Source organism: Danio aesculapii, chromosome 18 (assembly GCF_903798145.1).
Source record: "Danio aesculapii chromosome 18, fDanAes4.1, whole genome shotgun sequence".
In the NCBI taxonomy this organism is placed as follows: domain Eukaryota; kingdom Metazoa; phylum Chordata; class Actinopteri; order Cypriniformes; family Danionidae; genus Danio; species Danio aesculapii.
The window spans coordinates 33,444,227-33,461,239 of NC_079452.1; the positions used below are offsets into that span (position 1 = coordinate 33,444,227).

The 17,013-nt window shown below is 35.6% G+C and overlaps 1 protein-coding gene across 1 annotated transcript; it reads right to left on the reverse strand.

The window, feature by feature from the left end:
• Window positions 1-162: 162 nt before the first annotated feature.
• Window positions 163-15,922, reverse strand: utp15 (UTP15 small subunit processome component). Its single transcript, XM_056478838.1, has 13 exons — window positions 15,801-15,922; window positions 14,093-14,232; window positions 13,878-13,970; window positions 12,094-12,278; window positions 10,316-10,494; window positions 9,205-9,330; window positions 6,824-6,956; window positions 6,659-6,740; window positions 6,398-6,553; window positions 5,092-5,193; window positions 4,351-4,484; window positions 673-731; window positions 163-577 (listed from the first exon to the last, which is right to left on the reverse strand). Exons 2-13 carry the CDS (start codon window positions 14,180-14,182, stop codon window positions 363-365), a joined length of 1,554 nt encoding a protein of 517 aa, XP_056334813.1. The 5' UTR covers window positions 14,183-14,232; window positions 15,801-15,922; the 3' UTR covers window positions 163-362.
• Window positions 15,923-17,013: the final 1,091 nt, after the last annotated feature.

The window sequence follows — 17,013 nt, forward strand, 5'->3', positions numbered from 1 at the left end:
AAGGTATTTATAATTATTAAATACCCATTACATTGTGTTATACTAACATCTACCCCTCACAGTAATGCTATGCTATATTGATATGTGCATACTCCAGTATCGCTTCTAGACTTTACCCAGGCTCCAAATAAGACGAATCTCTTCTGAAAAAAATACACCACAGAGATTCAAAAACTTTATGACAGGAATATACAAAATACAGTCTGAAATTCTGCGAACATCAGCAGAAAGTGAATGACACGCTGGCATTGGGCAACTTGCTACCCGCAGCTCCGTCTCACACTTATTTCCTTCCATTTTCTCTTTCCAGTTTCGCCACGTCTCAGTCAAATCCAGCATGTTTCGGTTTGTGTCACAAGACCTCAGGCAGCCTGTAGCTGGGACTCCTGCGCTGCTGCTGCCATGCCAAAATTGGCAACCTCTTTTCTGGGCATCAGGGAGGCAAAAAGTGTGTCCAGGATGCCCAAAACCTGCAGAAGCTCCTGCTGAAGTTCTGCTTCTCGACCCAAAATTTCATAGAGACGCTGCAGCAGGCGCTCCACCACAGGTGACTGGGGAATAACCTGCTGATATAGATCTTCACACACACATACAAATGCACAAACAATAGCGTTTCAGCAGCAGAAATTCACTTCTTCATTCTCATTTGCTCGCGTGCAGTGTGAAACTCACCCAGAACAATGTCCCCGACTGTGAGCAGAGGCCGAGAGAAGCGCGGGTCAGTGATGTTTCTGAAAAACAACACACAAAAGCCCACATTCTGAATCACTGCAGGTCACGGGTTAATAACACAAGGTGCAGGACAAGACACTGCAAGTGAACAGAGTCAATAAAATAAGTAATGGGTTTTGCCATAGTTCCCTGACAGGATGATTATGGTGAAGATTTGCACTTTTTTGGTGTTACTAAGTGTTCTAAAATTTTGTTTGAATATGCAAATTAGATGTTAATTTATTAAAAATTTGCATAAATTGAGCACGTTGGATGAAGTCAGGTTCAAAATTCTTGTTTTGATTTTTTTGACATATTAGAGTCAGGTTTTTACAGAGGAGATTCTGGAAATGTCCTTATAAACAATACAGAAGCTTCAACTCAGGAAAAAAGCACATTTTCAAAACTTTATGCAGAATAAAATATCCATTTATTCAGGCTAACTAATTATGCATTTCGCTTAAACCATCAAAATGTAGATAATTAATAAATCTCTGTAGTGTTGTGTCTGTAAGAGCTGCTGAAGAGGAGATTTACAGCTAAATACATAAGGAATAAAATGGTAACACTTCAGTTTATGTACCAATTCTCACTATTAATTACTGGGTTACTACCTGCATATTATTAATAACGACAACAACAACATTAATTAATAATTAATTAATTATAATTATAATAATAAACAACAACAATAATAATAAATAATAACAAACAATGATAATAATAATAATAGACAATAATATTAAATAATGATGATAATAATAATAATAAATAATAGTAATAATAAAAATAAAACAATAATAAACAATAATAAAATAATATTAATAGACAATAATATTAAACAATAATAATAATATTAATAATGAATAATAATAATAATAATAAATAATGAATAATAATAAATAATAATCAAATAATAATAATAATAATAATAATAATAATTATAATAATAATAGACAATAATAATAATAATATAAATAATAATAATAAATAATAATCAAATAATAGAAAATAATATTAAATAATAATATATAATAATAATAATAATAATTCCATATTCCTTACATAGCGCTTTTCTAGATTCTCAGAGCGCTTTACACATTTTTGGGGGGAATCTCCTCATCCACCACCAGTGTGCAGCATCCACGAGGATGACGTGACAGCAGCCATATTGTACCAGACCGCACACCACACACCAGCTGACTGGTGGAGAGGAGACAGAGTAATGAAGCTAATTATGATATGGGGATGGTTAGGAGGCCATGATGGAATGAGGCCAGTGGGAAAATTTGGCCAGGATGCCAGAGTCAAACCCCTACTCTTTTTCAAGGGACATCCTGGGATTTTTAATGACCACAGAGAGTCAGGGCCTCGGTTTAACGTCTCATCCGAAAGATGGCGCTCACTGACCAGTATAGAGTCCCCATCAATGTACTGGGGCGTTAGGACCCACACAGACTACAGGTTGAGCACCCCCTGCTGGTCTCCCTAACACTACTTCAGGCAGCAACCTAACTTTCCCATGTGGTCTCCCATCCAGTACGCAGCCGTACTTAGTCTAAGTGGGCGACCATGTGAGAGCTGCAGAGAGCTAGCTGCCGGTCATTAAGATTATGATCTTATTCTACATCCCTTAGTCACAAACACCTAAACCCAACTACTACCTTGCTAATTATTAACAAGCAGCAAATTAGTTGTTTACTTAGCTAAAAGTCATAGTTAATGGTTTGAAAATGGCAAAAAATTGTAGCTTAAAATAAAGTGACCGAAAAAAAGATGCCATTTTTAACAACTAGCCTTTAAAACGTGTATTGTAATAGAAATCTACAGACAAAAATTATTAAGGTGTGACAAAATAAACATTTTAAAGTGTCATTTGAATGTTTTCTTTATAATTAATATAATACACTCAAAATCTCAAAACCGACAGGTGCTTGAAACAGCAGTGTGTCTCTTTAAATGGCATAAATGCAGAAGATGTGTTCAGGACACTGGTGACCACAGCTGCGCTGCTGTTTTCTTGTGTGAAGCAGAATCACAGATTTGAGAACCGCCTCAGAATTTCCCTCTGCTTTATTCTTTCTAAGAACTTTTGGTTTTGTCACAAGAATTGAACGTCCTGCATTTCACAGAACATCTGGACAATTTTCTCCTTGTATCCGATGTTGTCAGATCTTTGAGAGACACTAGCCGGGTTTCCTTCCTAATGTGAAGTGAAAGTTCTCAAAAACAAAAATAAAAAATATCTTGTATTAAACGTTTCAATCAAGCCGTTATGCTGTGTTCACACCAGACACGGTACGTGCAGATAAATTGTGCTCTTCATGCGTGAACATTTTGAGTTTACTCGATTCATTCGGCGTCAAATCCGCTTAACTCTCGCATCAAATTCACTTCACAATAGATGCAGATTCACGTCATGGGCAGGGCTTCTGTCTGCCCGGTGACTCTAGCTTCGTTGCTAAATGGCTAACATGGATTTTATTGAGAGAATAGCTGTGTTCATGTGCTTTAGGAAGGAGACAAACAGTGTTGATTCATTTGGAGCCGTGTCTGAGACCACTAGATGCCATTCAGAGGTGCACCCAGTTTATACTCCTCCAGAAACTATACCTGGATGATGGAGGCTTTCAGCAGTGCTTCAGACTGAGCCGAGCCCAGTTTGATGAGCTGTTTGTCAAGAGGATTTTCCCCCAGGACACCAACAACAGGTGCTACGTCTTAATCACGGCCCTACAAGAGCAAGCTCCTGATTGGTTAACGCAGAGTGAATGTTCGCTGAAGTTCAGATTTTCCAACTCGAGCAATTTGCGTGATACGTGCATTAAGCGCGCCAATCACGCAAAATGCTCAACTCGCACCGCTTCATTCGCGCATATGACGCCACAGGATGTGTATTTGCGTCTTTGCATTGGCTTAACATGTAAATCACTCGCGCCTGGTGTCTGGTGTGAATGCAGCATTAGAGTGGTTGACTGTAGTATTGGTAACCTAGCAACCAACAGTAAACAAGCCAAGTATAATGGAGGCAGCTTGGAGTGATTGGAGTGGGTGTAATGTTCACACGAGTCTGAAGTCATTTAACTGTGTGTGTGTGTGTGTGTGTGTGTGTGTACATACAGTTGAAGTCAGATTTAGTTGCCCTTCAGTAATTTTTTTTTCTTTTTTAAATATTTCCCAGATGATGTTTAACAGAGCAAGGGATTTTCACAGCATTTCCTATAATATTTTTTCTTCTGGAGAAAGTCTTATTTGTTCTATTTTGGCAAGAATAAAAGCAGTTTAAAATTTTTTCAAACCATTTTAAGGTCAATATTATTATTAAACTATTATTTTCTATTGTCTACAGAACAAACCATCATTATAAAATAACTTGCCTAATTACCCTAATCTGCCTAATTAACCTAGTTAAGCCTTTAAATGTCACTTTAAGATGAATATTGAATCTTGCAAAATATCAAGTAAAATATTATCTACTGTCATCATGCCAAAGATAAATGAAATCAGTTATTAGAAATGATTATTAAAACTATTATGTTTAGAAATTAGAAAAAATCTTTGGAGAATCCTTGTAAACCACATATAGAAGTGTGTGTGTGTGTGTGTGTGTGTGTGTGTGTGTGTGTGTGTGTTACTCACTTGAGAAGAAAGTTGAGTATCTTGGTTAAGCTGACTTCATCTCGCCCAGCGAGGGCGTTTTTCAGTGTTCCTCTGCGAATCAGCTCCATTATAACTGCGACCGTCACCTCTGGTTTAGTAGTGCGCGTCCATGTCTACGGAAACCCACATAAACATACACTGATATCTTCATCCGAGTAGTCAAACCAAATAGGAAATGATTTTATTATACAGTTGAAGTCAGAATTATTAGGCCTCCAGTAAATTGTGTTTCCCAATTTCTATTTAATGAAAAGATTTTTTTCAACACGTTTACAAACATAATAGTTTTAATAATCATTTCTAATAACTGATTTCTTTTATCTTTGCCATGATGACAGTAAATAATATTTTACTAGATATTAAGATGCTGGTATTCAGCTTAAAGTGACATTTAAAGGCTTAACTAGGTTAATTAGGCATGTTAGGGTAATTAGGCAAGTTATTGTATAACGATAGTTTGTTCTATAGACTATCGAAAAAAATTTGCTTAAAGGGGCTAATAATATTGTCCTTAAATTTTTTTTAAAAAAATTAAAAACTGCTTTCATTCTAGCTGAAATAAAACAATTAAGACTTTCTCCAGAAGAAAAAATATTATGCGAAATACTGTGAAAAACTCATATTTGAAAAAGAAAAACAAATTCACAGGAGGGCAAATAATTTTGATTTCAACTGTATATACACTTTTAGATATTATTATATATATAGTTGCATGTTCACCTCGAGCGCCGTGTCCAGGGCTTTGGAGACCTCAAATCTTTTTAGCTGTTTGTCGTATTTCTGTAGATGTTGCCTCACTGGTTTACTGACCAGGAAATCATCCTAAAAGAGATAAGAATAGAGTTAGTGTGGATGATCATATATAATTATTATTATGTTTCTTGTTTCATTTTTTTGGTGTGAACAGGCCTTTAGCAAATTCTTTTAGTAAACATAGTTTAGTAACTAAAAAAGTAACAAAAAAAAACTAAAAAAGTTTTAGTAACTAAAAAAAATTAAAAAATTACGTATTTAATATACTGGCCCCTTTATTAGGTGCCTTTTGCCTTCAGAACACAGATTGAACAAGGTACTGGAAATATTCCTCAGAGATTTTGGTCCTTATTGACATGACAGCATCACACAGTTGCTGCAGATTTGTCGGCTGCACATCCACCACATCCCAAAAGTGCTCTATTGGATTGAGTTCTGGTGACTGTGGAGGCCATTTGAGTACAGTGAACTCATTGTCATGTTCAAGACACCAGTCTGAGATGATTTACACTTTATGACATGATGTGTTATCCTGCTGAAAGTAGACATCAGAAGATGGGTACACTGTGGTCATAAAGGGATGGACATGGTCAGCAGCAATACTCAGGTAGACTGTGGCATTGACACGATGCTCAATTGGTACTAATGGGCCCAATGTGTGCAATGAAAATGTCCCCCACACCATTACACCACCACCACTAGCCTAAACCGTTGATACAAGGCAGGATGGATCCATGCTTTCATGTTGTTGATGCCAAATTCTGACTCTACCATCCGAATGTGGCAGCAGAAATTGAGACTCATCAGACCAGGCAACGTTTTTCTAATCTTCTATTGTCCAATTTTTTTCTCTTTATCAGACCATTCTTTGTAAACCCTAGAAATGGCTGTTCGTGAAAATCCCAGTAGATCAGCAGTTTCTGAAATACTCCAACCAGCCCGTCAGCCACAAACAACCATGCCATGTTCAAGGTCACTTAAATCCCCTTTCTTCCCCATTCTGATGCTCAGTTTGAACTGCAGTAGATCGTCTTGACCATGTTTACATGCCTAAATGCATTGAGTTGCTGCCATGTGATTGGCTGATTAGAAATTCGTGTTAACAAGCAGTTGGACAGGTGTACCTAAAAAGTGGCCGTTGAGTGTATATAATAGATTTTGTAATATATGCATTATGTAAAATAATATTTTGAACATAAAATACAACTTATTAAAATAAAACATTTCTAAAACAAGTTAAAAGGAGACAAAAATATTAATGCAAATAGAATACCTGTTTAGGCACAAAGTTTTTCCCCTTAACAAAGAAGCGGTACGACGGACCCCTTTTCCTTCGATTTGTTAAAGCTTCTTTCTCTTCTTTGTGTTTCCTGTGTCTGATGCTCAACACACCATTAGTCATTCCTACAGCGACTGCTTCATCATCAGGCTAGAGAGAAACCACAATAAACACACCTTACACCAAGAGCAAGTGGAAATAACACTTATATTAATATTTGCAAACACTTCCTACAATGTAATGAGCTAAACATACCGCAACAGCCAGACTGAGGATAGATGACGCACAGTCAAAATTATGCACAACCTTATAGGAGGAGTTATATACTTTGACGTGCCTAAAATGGAAAGTAAACAGAATAAATCCAACTTTCCCATCAGAGAGGCATTACAGTGCACATATAATCACTCAGAGACTTACCGGTCCAGTGATGCTGTCAACAGTTTGTTGCTTGAACTCAGACATGCACATGTTACTGTTTTATGGTGATTTTTAAGAGAAACAAGCTGCTGTCCGCCTTTCAACAGGTCCCAAACCTTTACATAGCGCCCTCCTGTAATTAAAAAAAAAATGCATATTTAAAAGGAGATCTATTATGCAAAAATCACTTTTACATATTTGTGTAAGCAGATTCTAACTGTAAAAAAATATTAATTTAGTCTTTTATAGTCACACTTGATAAAAACAGTCTGCAGGAACACTTTGACTGACATCCTCCCACTGTACGTGTCAGCAGACTGAGAAAGCCCCTCCTATTATTGATCGTCTCTCCTTCATTAGCATTGTAGTTCCGCCCTCTTTTGAAAAGAGCACAATCTCATTTGAATTTAAAGCAACAGTCACCAAAATGGCACAATTAGCATGAAAGCATAAAAGGGACAGTTTCAAGAGCTATAAAACATTATTTGTGTGTTATTTTGAGCTGAAACTTCAAACACACACATCAGAGATTTATTTTACATATTGTAAAATGGCCCCCTTTAAAAAAATATTAAACAAATAAATGCAACTATATTGCAAGTCACATTTAACGTTGTTGTGAAAGATTTAAGCTTGAAATCTGAATTCTCTTCATCTTTGAACATACAAGAGATCGCTCAACTATAAAAAAAGATGTATGTTTCAGAACTCAAGAAATTCAGGTTGGTCTAAAAACAGCTTATTTTGAAAGTACACGGCAGTGCCCTGGTTTCATCTTGGTCAGAATGAACCCTGACCATTCTTAAACTCAAGCTTTTTATACTGTTTCACACAGCTATACTCTCTACCTTTCTATGTTAACGCAGTTTCCACCCATTGTATGAGATGTTTCTCTGTTGCACAGCCTCATTCTACAATAGTTACCATTTAGTCAAGATGTAGTCCCCTCAAACAATGTAGAGACAACAAACTGTTGACCTATTCTAACTTTAATGAGCATCAACACACCATTTAGAGTGGAAGTTAGGTGGACCCTTTGCAAATAGTTCCAAGCCGGACTAAAGGGTGTTAAAAGGCGGAGCTGAACGCTATTGGTTTACAGAGAAACGTCACTGGCTGGTGGAGCAAGCCAGAATAAAACAAACGAACCGCCATGTTTTGAATACACAGCCGAGACATTACATCGTAATACTACATGCATTTAATAACGAGGCATGGTTGACCTGAGCTCAAACAAACCTTGTCGTCATCTTGATGAACAGCCACAAAGCCAAGAACAACAAAATCTGCTGTGTCCTGTTTTGTGCGTGATTAATGAAGTGCATCCGACATCTGATCTTTTCAGAAAAGAAAATGATAACGTGAGAATGAAGCGCAAAAAAAAAGAAAAAACCTGACAAAACGTTTCAGCAACCTGAATTATGAACAAACTGCCATATTTACCATCGCCTTTTGGACTATTATGAACTCTGAATGACGGAATTACTCTCTAACAAGAGGCTACACATGCTGCTGAAGATTACAGACACAGATGAGAGGTTTGCACTGACTGTGGGTTATATTTTGTGTTGTTTTTGTACCCAAATTAGGACTAAATGTCTGCTGTGTGTAGTTTTTCTGTAAGTGGTAACATATTGGAGACTGTAAGGGTCTGTATGTGTTCAAATATGTTGCGTTTATTTATTTATTTTATATAATCGCAGACGTTGCAGTAGGCTATTTCGCATTGATCTGCAGTTATAATCAAATTATGTTCATAGAAAAGTTAGTAATAAAACATTTATACACAAGTATTTATGCGTATAAAGCATCTGTTTTGTGAGAAGTGCTTCTCATGATATGTGAACGACCCGTACAGCTTTACTGTAGACATTTCCCCGAGCGAACATGACGTTGTCTGAAACTTTCTGTTGTACACCACGCCCACCAAAAGAGTAGCATCGGTACCCTTTTAGCAGTGGAAACGCAAGCCTGATAAAGGTGACCCATACTGTACCAGTCAGTGGAAACGGGCCATATCACTGCATTTTAAGCTCTGCCTCCCATTATAAAGCTCCACCTATGAATAGTTGTTTTGGTCATTCTAAAATCCCTCAGCCAAAGTCTATCATCAAAGTGATTCAGTTTTATTATTTTTATTATGTGATAACCTCCAGAACTGTCTTGAGCATCTGCCTTACCACATCAAGTTACATTTTTCTTTTTGATATTTGGTGCCTGATATTTTTGTTTATCAGGAAGTGATTCTTTTGTTCCGTTTGACTCATTGGATGGAATCGGTGCTTAGTTTTATGCAATATTCCAGTTTTGCTCATGAATCTATTTTGCATCTTTGGACATAAACATAACTAGTGACTGGCTAAACAGTAAGTGATGTTCACCTGTGGACACCAGCAGAGCTTCAGACGGGTACAGCAGCACACACTCCACAGGCTGACCGTGCTGTATAGTCATCACACTGTTACCAGAGCGCACGTCGAACATTTTCACTGTGTGGTCATACGAACCTACAACGGAGACCAACATCAACAACTGCACACATCAACATAAACATCACCTACTGTACATACTGTAACCGTAGAGGCAGAAACATTACATAATTACAAATACATTATGATCCACGAACGCAAAGCTATTAAAAACAATACAGCATATTCACAAAATGACAGAATGAGTTCCCCAAATTAATCAAACATGATTTAAATTCACAAATAAATACAATGAGACCTGTGAATAAACTCATATTCATTGCCTGAGATTTAAATGAATCATTTCCTGTGTGTTTTGGGCATTTTGAGACATTTTAAGTGTCAAAAAAACACACCGACCAACAAATGGATGAATTGCACTCCCTTTTACTTGAGCCAATCATATACTGGCCATGATATATAGTAGACTACCAAATGTGTATTAAAATATTTAATTATTTAGAGATTTTTTGCATAAAACAACAAGCTTTTAGACAAGCTTATATTAATATCTAGACAAAATACAATTTTTTTATCTTCAGAAGTGATAATAAATCAACATTTGATGAAATAAACCTGATTTATTCAAATAAACCACAGCATTCATTTGAAACTAAACATTTTGCAACATTATTAATTATAAGTAACTAATAAAGTAATAGATTTATACCTCTGAACAATACTATAAGTGAGTATATTTACTAATTCATTTGTAAAAAATGCAATAACATTATATATATTTGAACAAACTAAAATAAAATTAATATAAATTAAAACAAAATCTGTTCTAGCACCAGTAGATAGTCTTAAAGCAACACCTAACATAACTATTAATAAATACTAAAAATATTATTTTCAAACTAAACTTTTTTCTATTGGTCGACTTAACAAAACAAAATATCTAACTTGTCTTTATATTTGGCACATGTTGATTTTATTCTTGCTAAATACTAAAGCATACAGATCTGGCTAAGCTTGAATGAGCTGATACTGGATGCAGAGGATGTGACTGAAAGGTCATTACCAGTGACAAACAGGTCTGGGTTGAGTTTGCTGGGAGCGATGGCTCTGATATAATCAGTGTGTTCGGTGAATGAACTGAGCTCAACGGCACTGGCGACGTCCCACACACGACACGTCAGGTCATCTGAACCCGACAGCACACGAAAACCATCAGAAAGGAACGAGGTGGCGTGCACCGCTCTGAAGATTAGGGGAACAGGGATTCAAGTTATATTATTCCATCCACAGTATATTCTTTCATGCCAGGTCATACTTGGAGTAGTGTTGTCACAATACTGGAAATTTCAACATAAAAAACCATTTAGAAATTACAACTGCCTTAATTAAAGTGACCATTTTTATGCATGTCTTATTTCTTCATTTGCATGACTCAATGTTGAGGACTTTTACAACTGGTCTAGTCGGCCCAGTAACTGTTGTTCAGTTGAACTGCTGAAGTTTACACTGACACAGCCAGGGAAAATAAATAAAAAAGTGAAATATCATATTGAATATATTTTTATTCATGTTACATTCTAATCAATTATGCCATGTAGCACTCTAATTTTCTACTGTGTGTGAACCTAATTCATTTCAATTTAAGTTTATTTGAATAGCACTTTTCACTATAATTGTGTCAAAACAGCTTTACAAAAGGTGCACATTATTGCATTACAATCAAATTTGGAAAGGTTAAAGTTATTAGTTACCATAACTTTATTAGTAATGACATTTTAAGTAATTAACTAGTAACTAATAGTTAATATAATTAATATACAGTTATTATAGATAAGCAGTTGTAAACAGTTATATGTATCCTGCAGTTATATGGTATATAAGGGATTTCTATATGTACACTACCTGACAAGTCTTGTTGCCTGTCCAGGTTTTAGGAACAACAAATAATAACTTGACTTCTAGTTGATCATTTGGTATCAGAAGTGGCTTTTTTGAAAGGCAAAGGCCTTTAGATTACGCTTATTTTACCACAATAAAATATGATAATGCCTTGATTTTTAATGATTTAATTAGGACAGTAAGGTCTGACTTTGCTTAGACAAAAGTCTTGTTACTTAACAGAAATAATATAGAGTACAGAACATAAAGTTATGGTGCAGTGGAAACAGAATTAATATTGTGTATGACTCCCTTGAGCTTGAAGGACTGCATCCATACATCTCTGCAATGACTCAAATCACTTAATAATAAAGTCATCTGGAATGGCAAAGAAAGCGTTCCTGCGGGACTCCCAGAGTTCATCAAGATTCTTTGGATTCAACTTCAATGCCTCCTCCATCGTACCCCAGACATGCTCAATAAAGTTCATATCTGGTGTCTGGGCTGGCCAATCCTGGAGCACCTTGACCTTCTTTGCTTTCATAAACTTTGATTTTTAGGCTAAAGTTTGAGAATGAGAGTATGATTTGATCTATTGCTATTGATTAATGTTAATGACAACAGTAGGTTTAGGCTACTGTTCCTTTAAGAAATATCCTCCATAACTATTTTACTTTCTCTTTAGATTCTGACAAACTGATACTTTAGCTGACTGTTTTTATAAGAATGTGTTTTCATGACATTAATTGACATTTTTTCAGCCTAACTACTGATGCTCAAAAATAACAGTTTGAATTTGTGCACTGAGAAATAGACGCACAGTGCATTTGCTGTGCATCGAGAGAGAGAGAGAGAGAGAGAGAGAGAGAGAGAGAGAGAGAGAGAGAGAGAGAGAGAGAAAAATTCATACCGCAAACAAGAAACTTAAAATATTTCATCATAAATACTTTTGAAAACACATACTTAGAGTGTCCTTTAAACTGTCTGAGAGACACTCGGCCCCCGATGTCGAACAGTCGGATCAGACCCTCTTCGCTTCCTGCAACTAAAAGTTTTCCGTCTCCTCTGAAACTGCCTCCATATGCCGTATCATGAAACCGTGTGAAGTTTCGAATGGGCTCTTGAGAGTGAAGCCCATATATGTGGACCTGATATAAAACATGACAACAGCAGCATTCAGCATCAACATTCTTAATGTGTAAGATCAGCATCACACAAATAACAACACCACTATGTTTTTTTAATTCACAGAAAACAGGCAATCTCTGAATTTAGATACTAGATTTTATAAACCATAAATGGTCATCATAAATGGAAAGATAGTAGGGCAGGTCTCAAATTTTAAGTATTTAGGCGCAATTATTGACAATAAACTGAATTTTGTTAGTAATGTACAGTAGAGGCTATTTATAAGAAGGCAAGTTAGCACCTCAGTCTCCTCAACAAGTTGAGAGGTTTTAATGTTAGTTCACAGACTTTAAACAATGGCATATCAATCATTATTAGAGTGTTCTCACATATAATATTGCCTCATTATTTGGTAACACAACACTTAAACAGAAATAGAAATTATTGCAAATAATTAAACAGGCATATAAGATAACTGGTCATTAATAACATTCGCTACAGAATTTACTTGACTCCTTTATGGAAAAAACAGCAACTGCGATTTTTAAAGATAACACACATCCCCTTCACACAGCTTTTAAAATGTTACCGTCAGGACACAGGCTTAAAACTCTTAGAACCTGAAGAAATGCTTATAAAAAGTCATTTATCCCATTTGCAGTTGTTGTCTTAAATCAGATCACTGTTTAATGTGAATGGTGCCGTTGTTAAGAATGATCTGCACTAATATGTATGAGGCTAATTTGTTTTTAAGTTTTTAAGTCATGTGGTTGTCTTGATGAGTTTTGCTATTATGTGATTGTTGTATGGCTGTATGTATGTTACCAGTGTTAAAGACAAATTTCCTTTCTGTGCTAAGCAGAACAGACAATAAAGTTTAAACAAATCTCAACTCAAATATGTGCAGGATAAAACAAATGTGACTTGAAGAAATAAAATCAGTGTTTACTGTTTTAACAGTGACATTATTTTGATGTTAATTAAACATATTTATGGCTCTAATTACCATACATGTTAGTACCCAAATAGTAGTAAAATTAATCATTCCCCATAAAAACATTTTCACTTAAATCACACACACACACACGTAAAATAAATTCAGATTTATTTTTTAATTATTTAAGCATGTTTAATATATTCAATTTATATATTTTACATGTTTTTATATTTATTGTACAATTTCAAATTATGTGAATTACACACAATATTAAATATGAATATAAATATATAAATATAACTAAATAATTTGTATTTTATTTAGTGACCTAATATCTCAACAAGCTTAATTAGAGGTGATTTAACAAATACTTAGCTGACATAATTATTTCTCATTAAAATAATCAATCTACTTGTGAGATTCAGTCACATTCAGAAAAAAATGCACAATGTAAAATGTATATGTAATCGAGAGAAATAAAACGTTGCTTTAAGTTGCTTTTTATTCTCCTTGATTACTAGTTTTACTGATTTATTTGATATTCTTGTTAATTTCTTACCTATTATTGTCTCGTTTTCTATTCTATCTTTTACTATTTACAGTGCTTTAGTCAAGTTTGGCTGTTTTTTTTAAATGTACTTCATAAATAAATATTGTATTATAACGGAGAGATTGTACTTACTCTGGTGGAGGCCGTGACGGCATAATTGTGAGGTGGAAGAGGAGAGAAGTCGATCTTTGATACGGCGCCAAACTCTTTAATCTGTACTGGAGGCTTTAAAAAAAAACAGACTGACATCAAAACCAGTGTACAGAAGTAATTGAAAAAAGATATTGTCCACTCAAAACACCTAAGATATACACTTTCAATATGAAAACAAGTTGCACACATCAAACCTTATAGTTTTTCCAGTACAGCGTTTCTTCTGTCACTTTCTCTCCTAGTTTAGGATAGCTCAGTACTTTGGTGGGTTTGAACGAAGCCATCGCAGATATAAACACTGAATCTCAGCCGACAGCAGCTTCACACTGAGGACCTGAAAAAATAAAACCACATCACTTCAGGATTGAAGTTGGTTATATATTCACACATTCAGACTCTCTCCTTAATAACATAATTTCAGAAAAGCATTCTTTGCATAATCTAAATAGGGAAATCATATTAGCAGCCGATGCCTATCAAAGTACAACACTGTGCACAGTCAATTAAATAGTGCTAATGTTGTTTTCAAGTCATTCTTGCATGATATTTCCTACAGCAAATTTGAACTACAATATAAGGAGCATGCCAGAAGTTGTCACTAAACAAATGTGCAAATTTAAAACCAACAATACCCCCCCAAAAAAGTTTGGGAATCTCGGACCAGTGCAGTGAGATGAAGTTATCAGCCCATGATAAAGTGAGGTAAATGACTCGACCCTCAATAAACACTGTGGTTTAATTAACATATATGTTTATCATCTAGACTGAGATATAGTGATATCATATTAGCATTCAATGACAATCAAAGTACACTGTTCAGTCAATAAAATAGTGCTAAGGTAGTTTTCAAGTCATACTTGCATGAGATTTTAGACCGAATATTCAAAGTACCATGGTAAACAATACCGGGAGCATGTCAGAAGTGATCACTGAACGAATGTGCGAATATAAAACCAACTTTACCTCAATCACTTCAGGAGGCTTCAACATTCATACAGTCATAGAAGTCACAATAAATACCAGAAGATATCAGCACGTTACACCGCATAAATAACAAAGCACAGGTTAATACTCTACAGCTTTAAATGTACATTCAGGTTTCTGGTTACTACATGTTTATTGAAATTGAGGTAAAGTTGGTTTTATATTTGCACATTGGGACTTTCTCCATAAGATTGTAATTTAATGTCATAGTACAACATTGTTCACAGTCAATTAAATAGTGCTTATGTTGTTTTTCAAGTCATACGTACAGTACAAACGTACATACTTAACAATATTCAAAGTACAATATAGGGATAAATTAACGAATGGGCGAATATAAAAAACAACTTTACCTCACTTTCAAATTGAGGTAAAGTTGGTTTTATATTGACACATTCAGACTTTCTCCTTAATAATATATCTTTAAAAAAGTATTATTTGCACAATCTAAGTAGGGAAATCATATTAGCAGCCGATGAATATTAAAAAAATAATAATAATAATAATAAATCACACATTGTTCAGTCATAGTGCTATATTGTCGTTTTAAGTCCATGAGATTTCAGACAGAATATTTAAAGTACCATGGTAAACAATATGACGCTAGGGAAGGTGTCACGAGCAGTCACAGACTGAATGCGCAAATATAAAACCCACTTTACCTCAATGAGCTAATTTGCTTTACATTGGCAAACGTAAATACCCTTTACTTTCCGACACATCTATTTGGAGCATGTCAAATGCTTTTAAACGCCTGTAGGATGATATATGTGCAAAAGAACGCTTTAGGTGTTAATACATTATTATAACTTACACCACCATCAGCCACACACACTTTCAGTCTAACGTGACAAGTTTCTCATGAAACCGTGTCGTTTAAATATAAGATATTTATAAGAATTATATGGTATTTCTTACCTTACAGTGGCTTCCAAGAATACGTCAGTTGATTATTGGAAGATTTTCTTTACGTTACTGACTTGAAAACATGAGCAAACTCACGTTGATTCTACAGCCACATGGAGGCCGCCATTGTGTGACGCAATACTTCCGGTTTAGAACAAACTTTATTGGTGTTCGTGAAAACAGCACATTTGCTCTGGTACATCTTTTTTACTAGGTATACACATTTGCATAAACAAGTAACTGTCAGACTGCACAAAAACGGCGCTCTTTTTATTAATGACTTGGTTTCTAGTACGAACTTGGAGCTTGGGTTATTGCAAATAACTGATTAAAAAGGAAATTTTAATAAAAAAGGAACTCAAATAAAATATAAATAAATGCATTAATTCATTCATTTTCCTTTCAACTTAGTCCCTTTATCAATCAGGGGTCGCCACAGCGGAATAAACCAACAATTTACCCACGCAGCGAATCCCCTTCCAGGTGCAATTAACCCATCACTGGGAAACATCCATACACACTCATTCACACACATACGCTACAGACAATTTAGCTTACTGGGAAACCGGAGCACCCGGAGGAAACCCACGTGAACACGAGGAGAACATGCAAACTCTACACAGAAATGCCAACTGACCCAGCCGAGGCTCGAACCAGGGACCTTCTTGCTGTGAGGCGATCGTGCTACCCACTGCGCCACCGTGCTGCCAATAAATGCATTAACATGTATATTTAAAAACGTGTTTCTTCTTAAAATAGTATCCTATATCCGCCATGGGTTTGGTGGCAACACCTTTATCTACCAAAAACAGTTTCTGTAGTAAAACCATGGTAATAAGCATTATAGCAATTGAAGCTTATTTCCCAGCAAAGAATTCTGGCCCAGATTCCGCACAAAGTTGGCACCGCAGGCATTCGTCCGGCACTGGCATGCAACATTGGGGCCAAAGATGGCCCTGGTTTGGCAGAGATATGGCACTGTCTTTAAGGCAGCACACAAGACTTGGGTCAGATATCAGATGTAGTATTTGGCCCAGATGTTAAACATTGATATGTGGGCCACATAAGTTTGGCCTATCTTGACCCACTTTTAAAATCCATTTTAATCATTTTGGAGTAAAGAAAAAATCATGTCGCTTCCAGAAAAAGTGCGGCCATGAAGCAAAATACTTCATATGTTTATCAAATTAATTGCAGTCATCAAACACCAACATATCTGACCCAG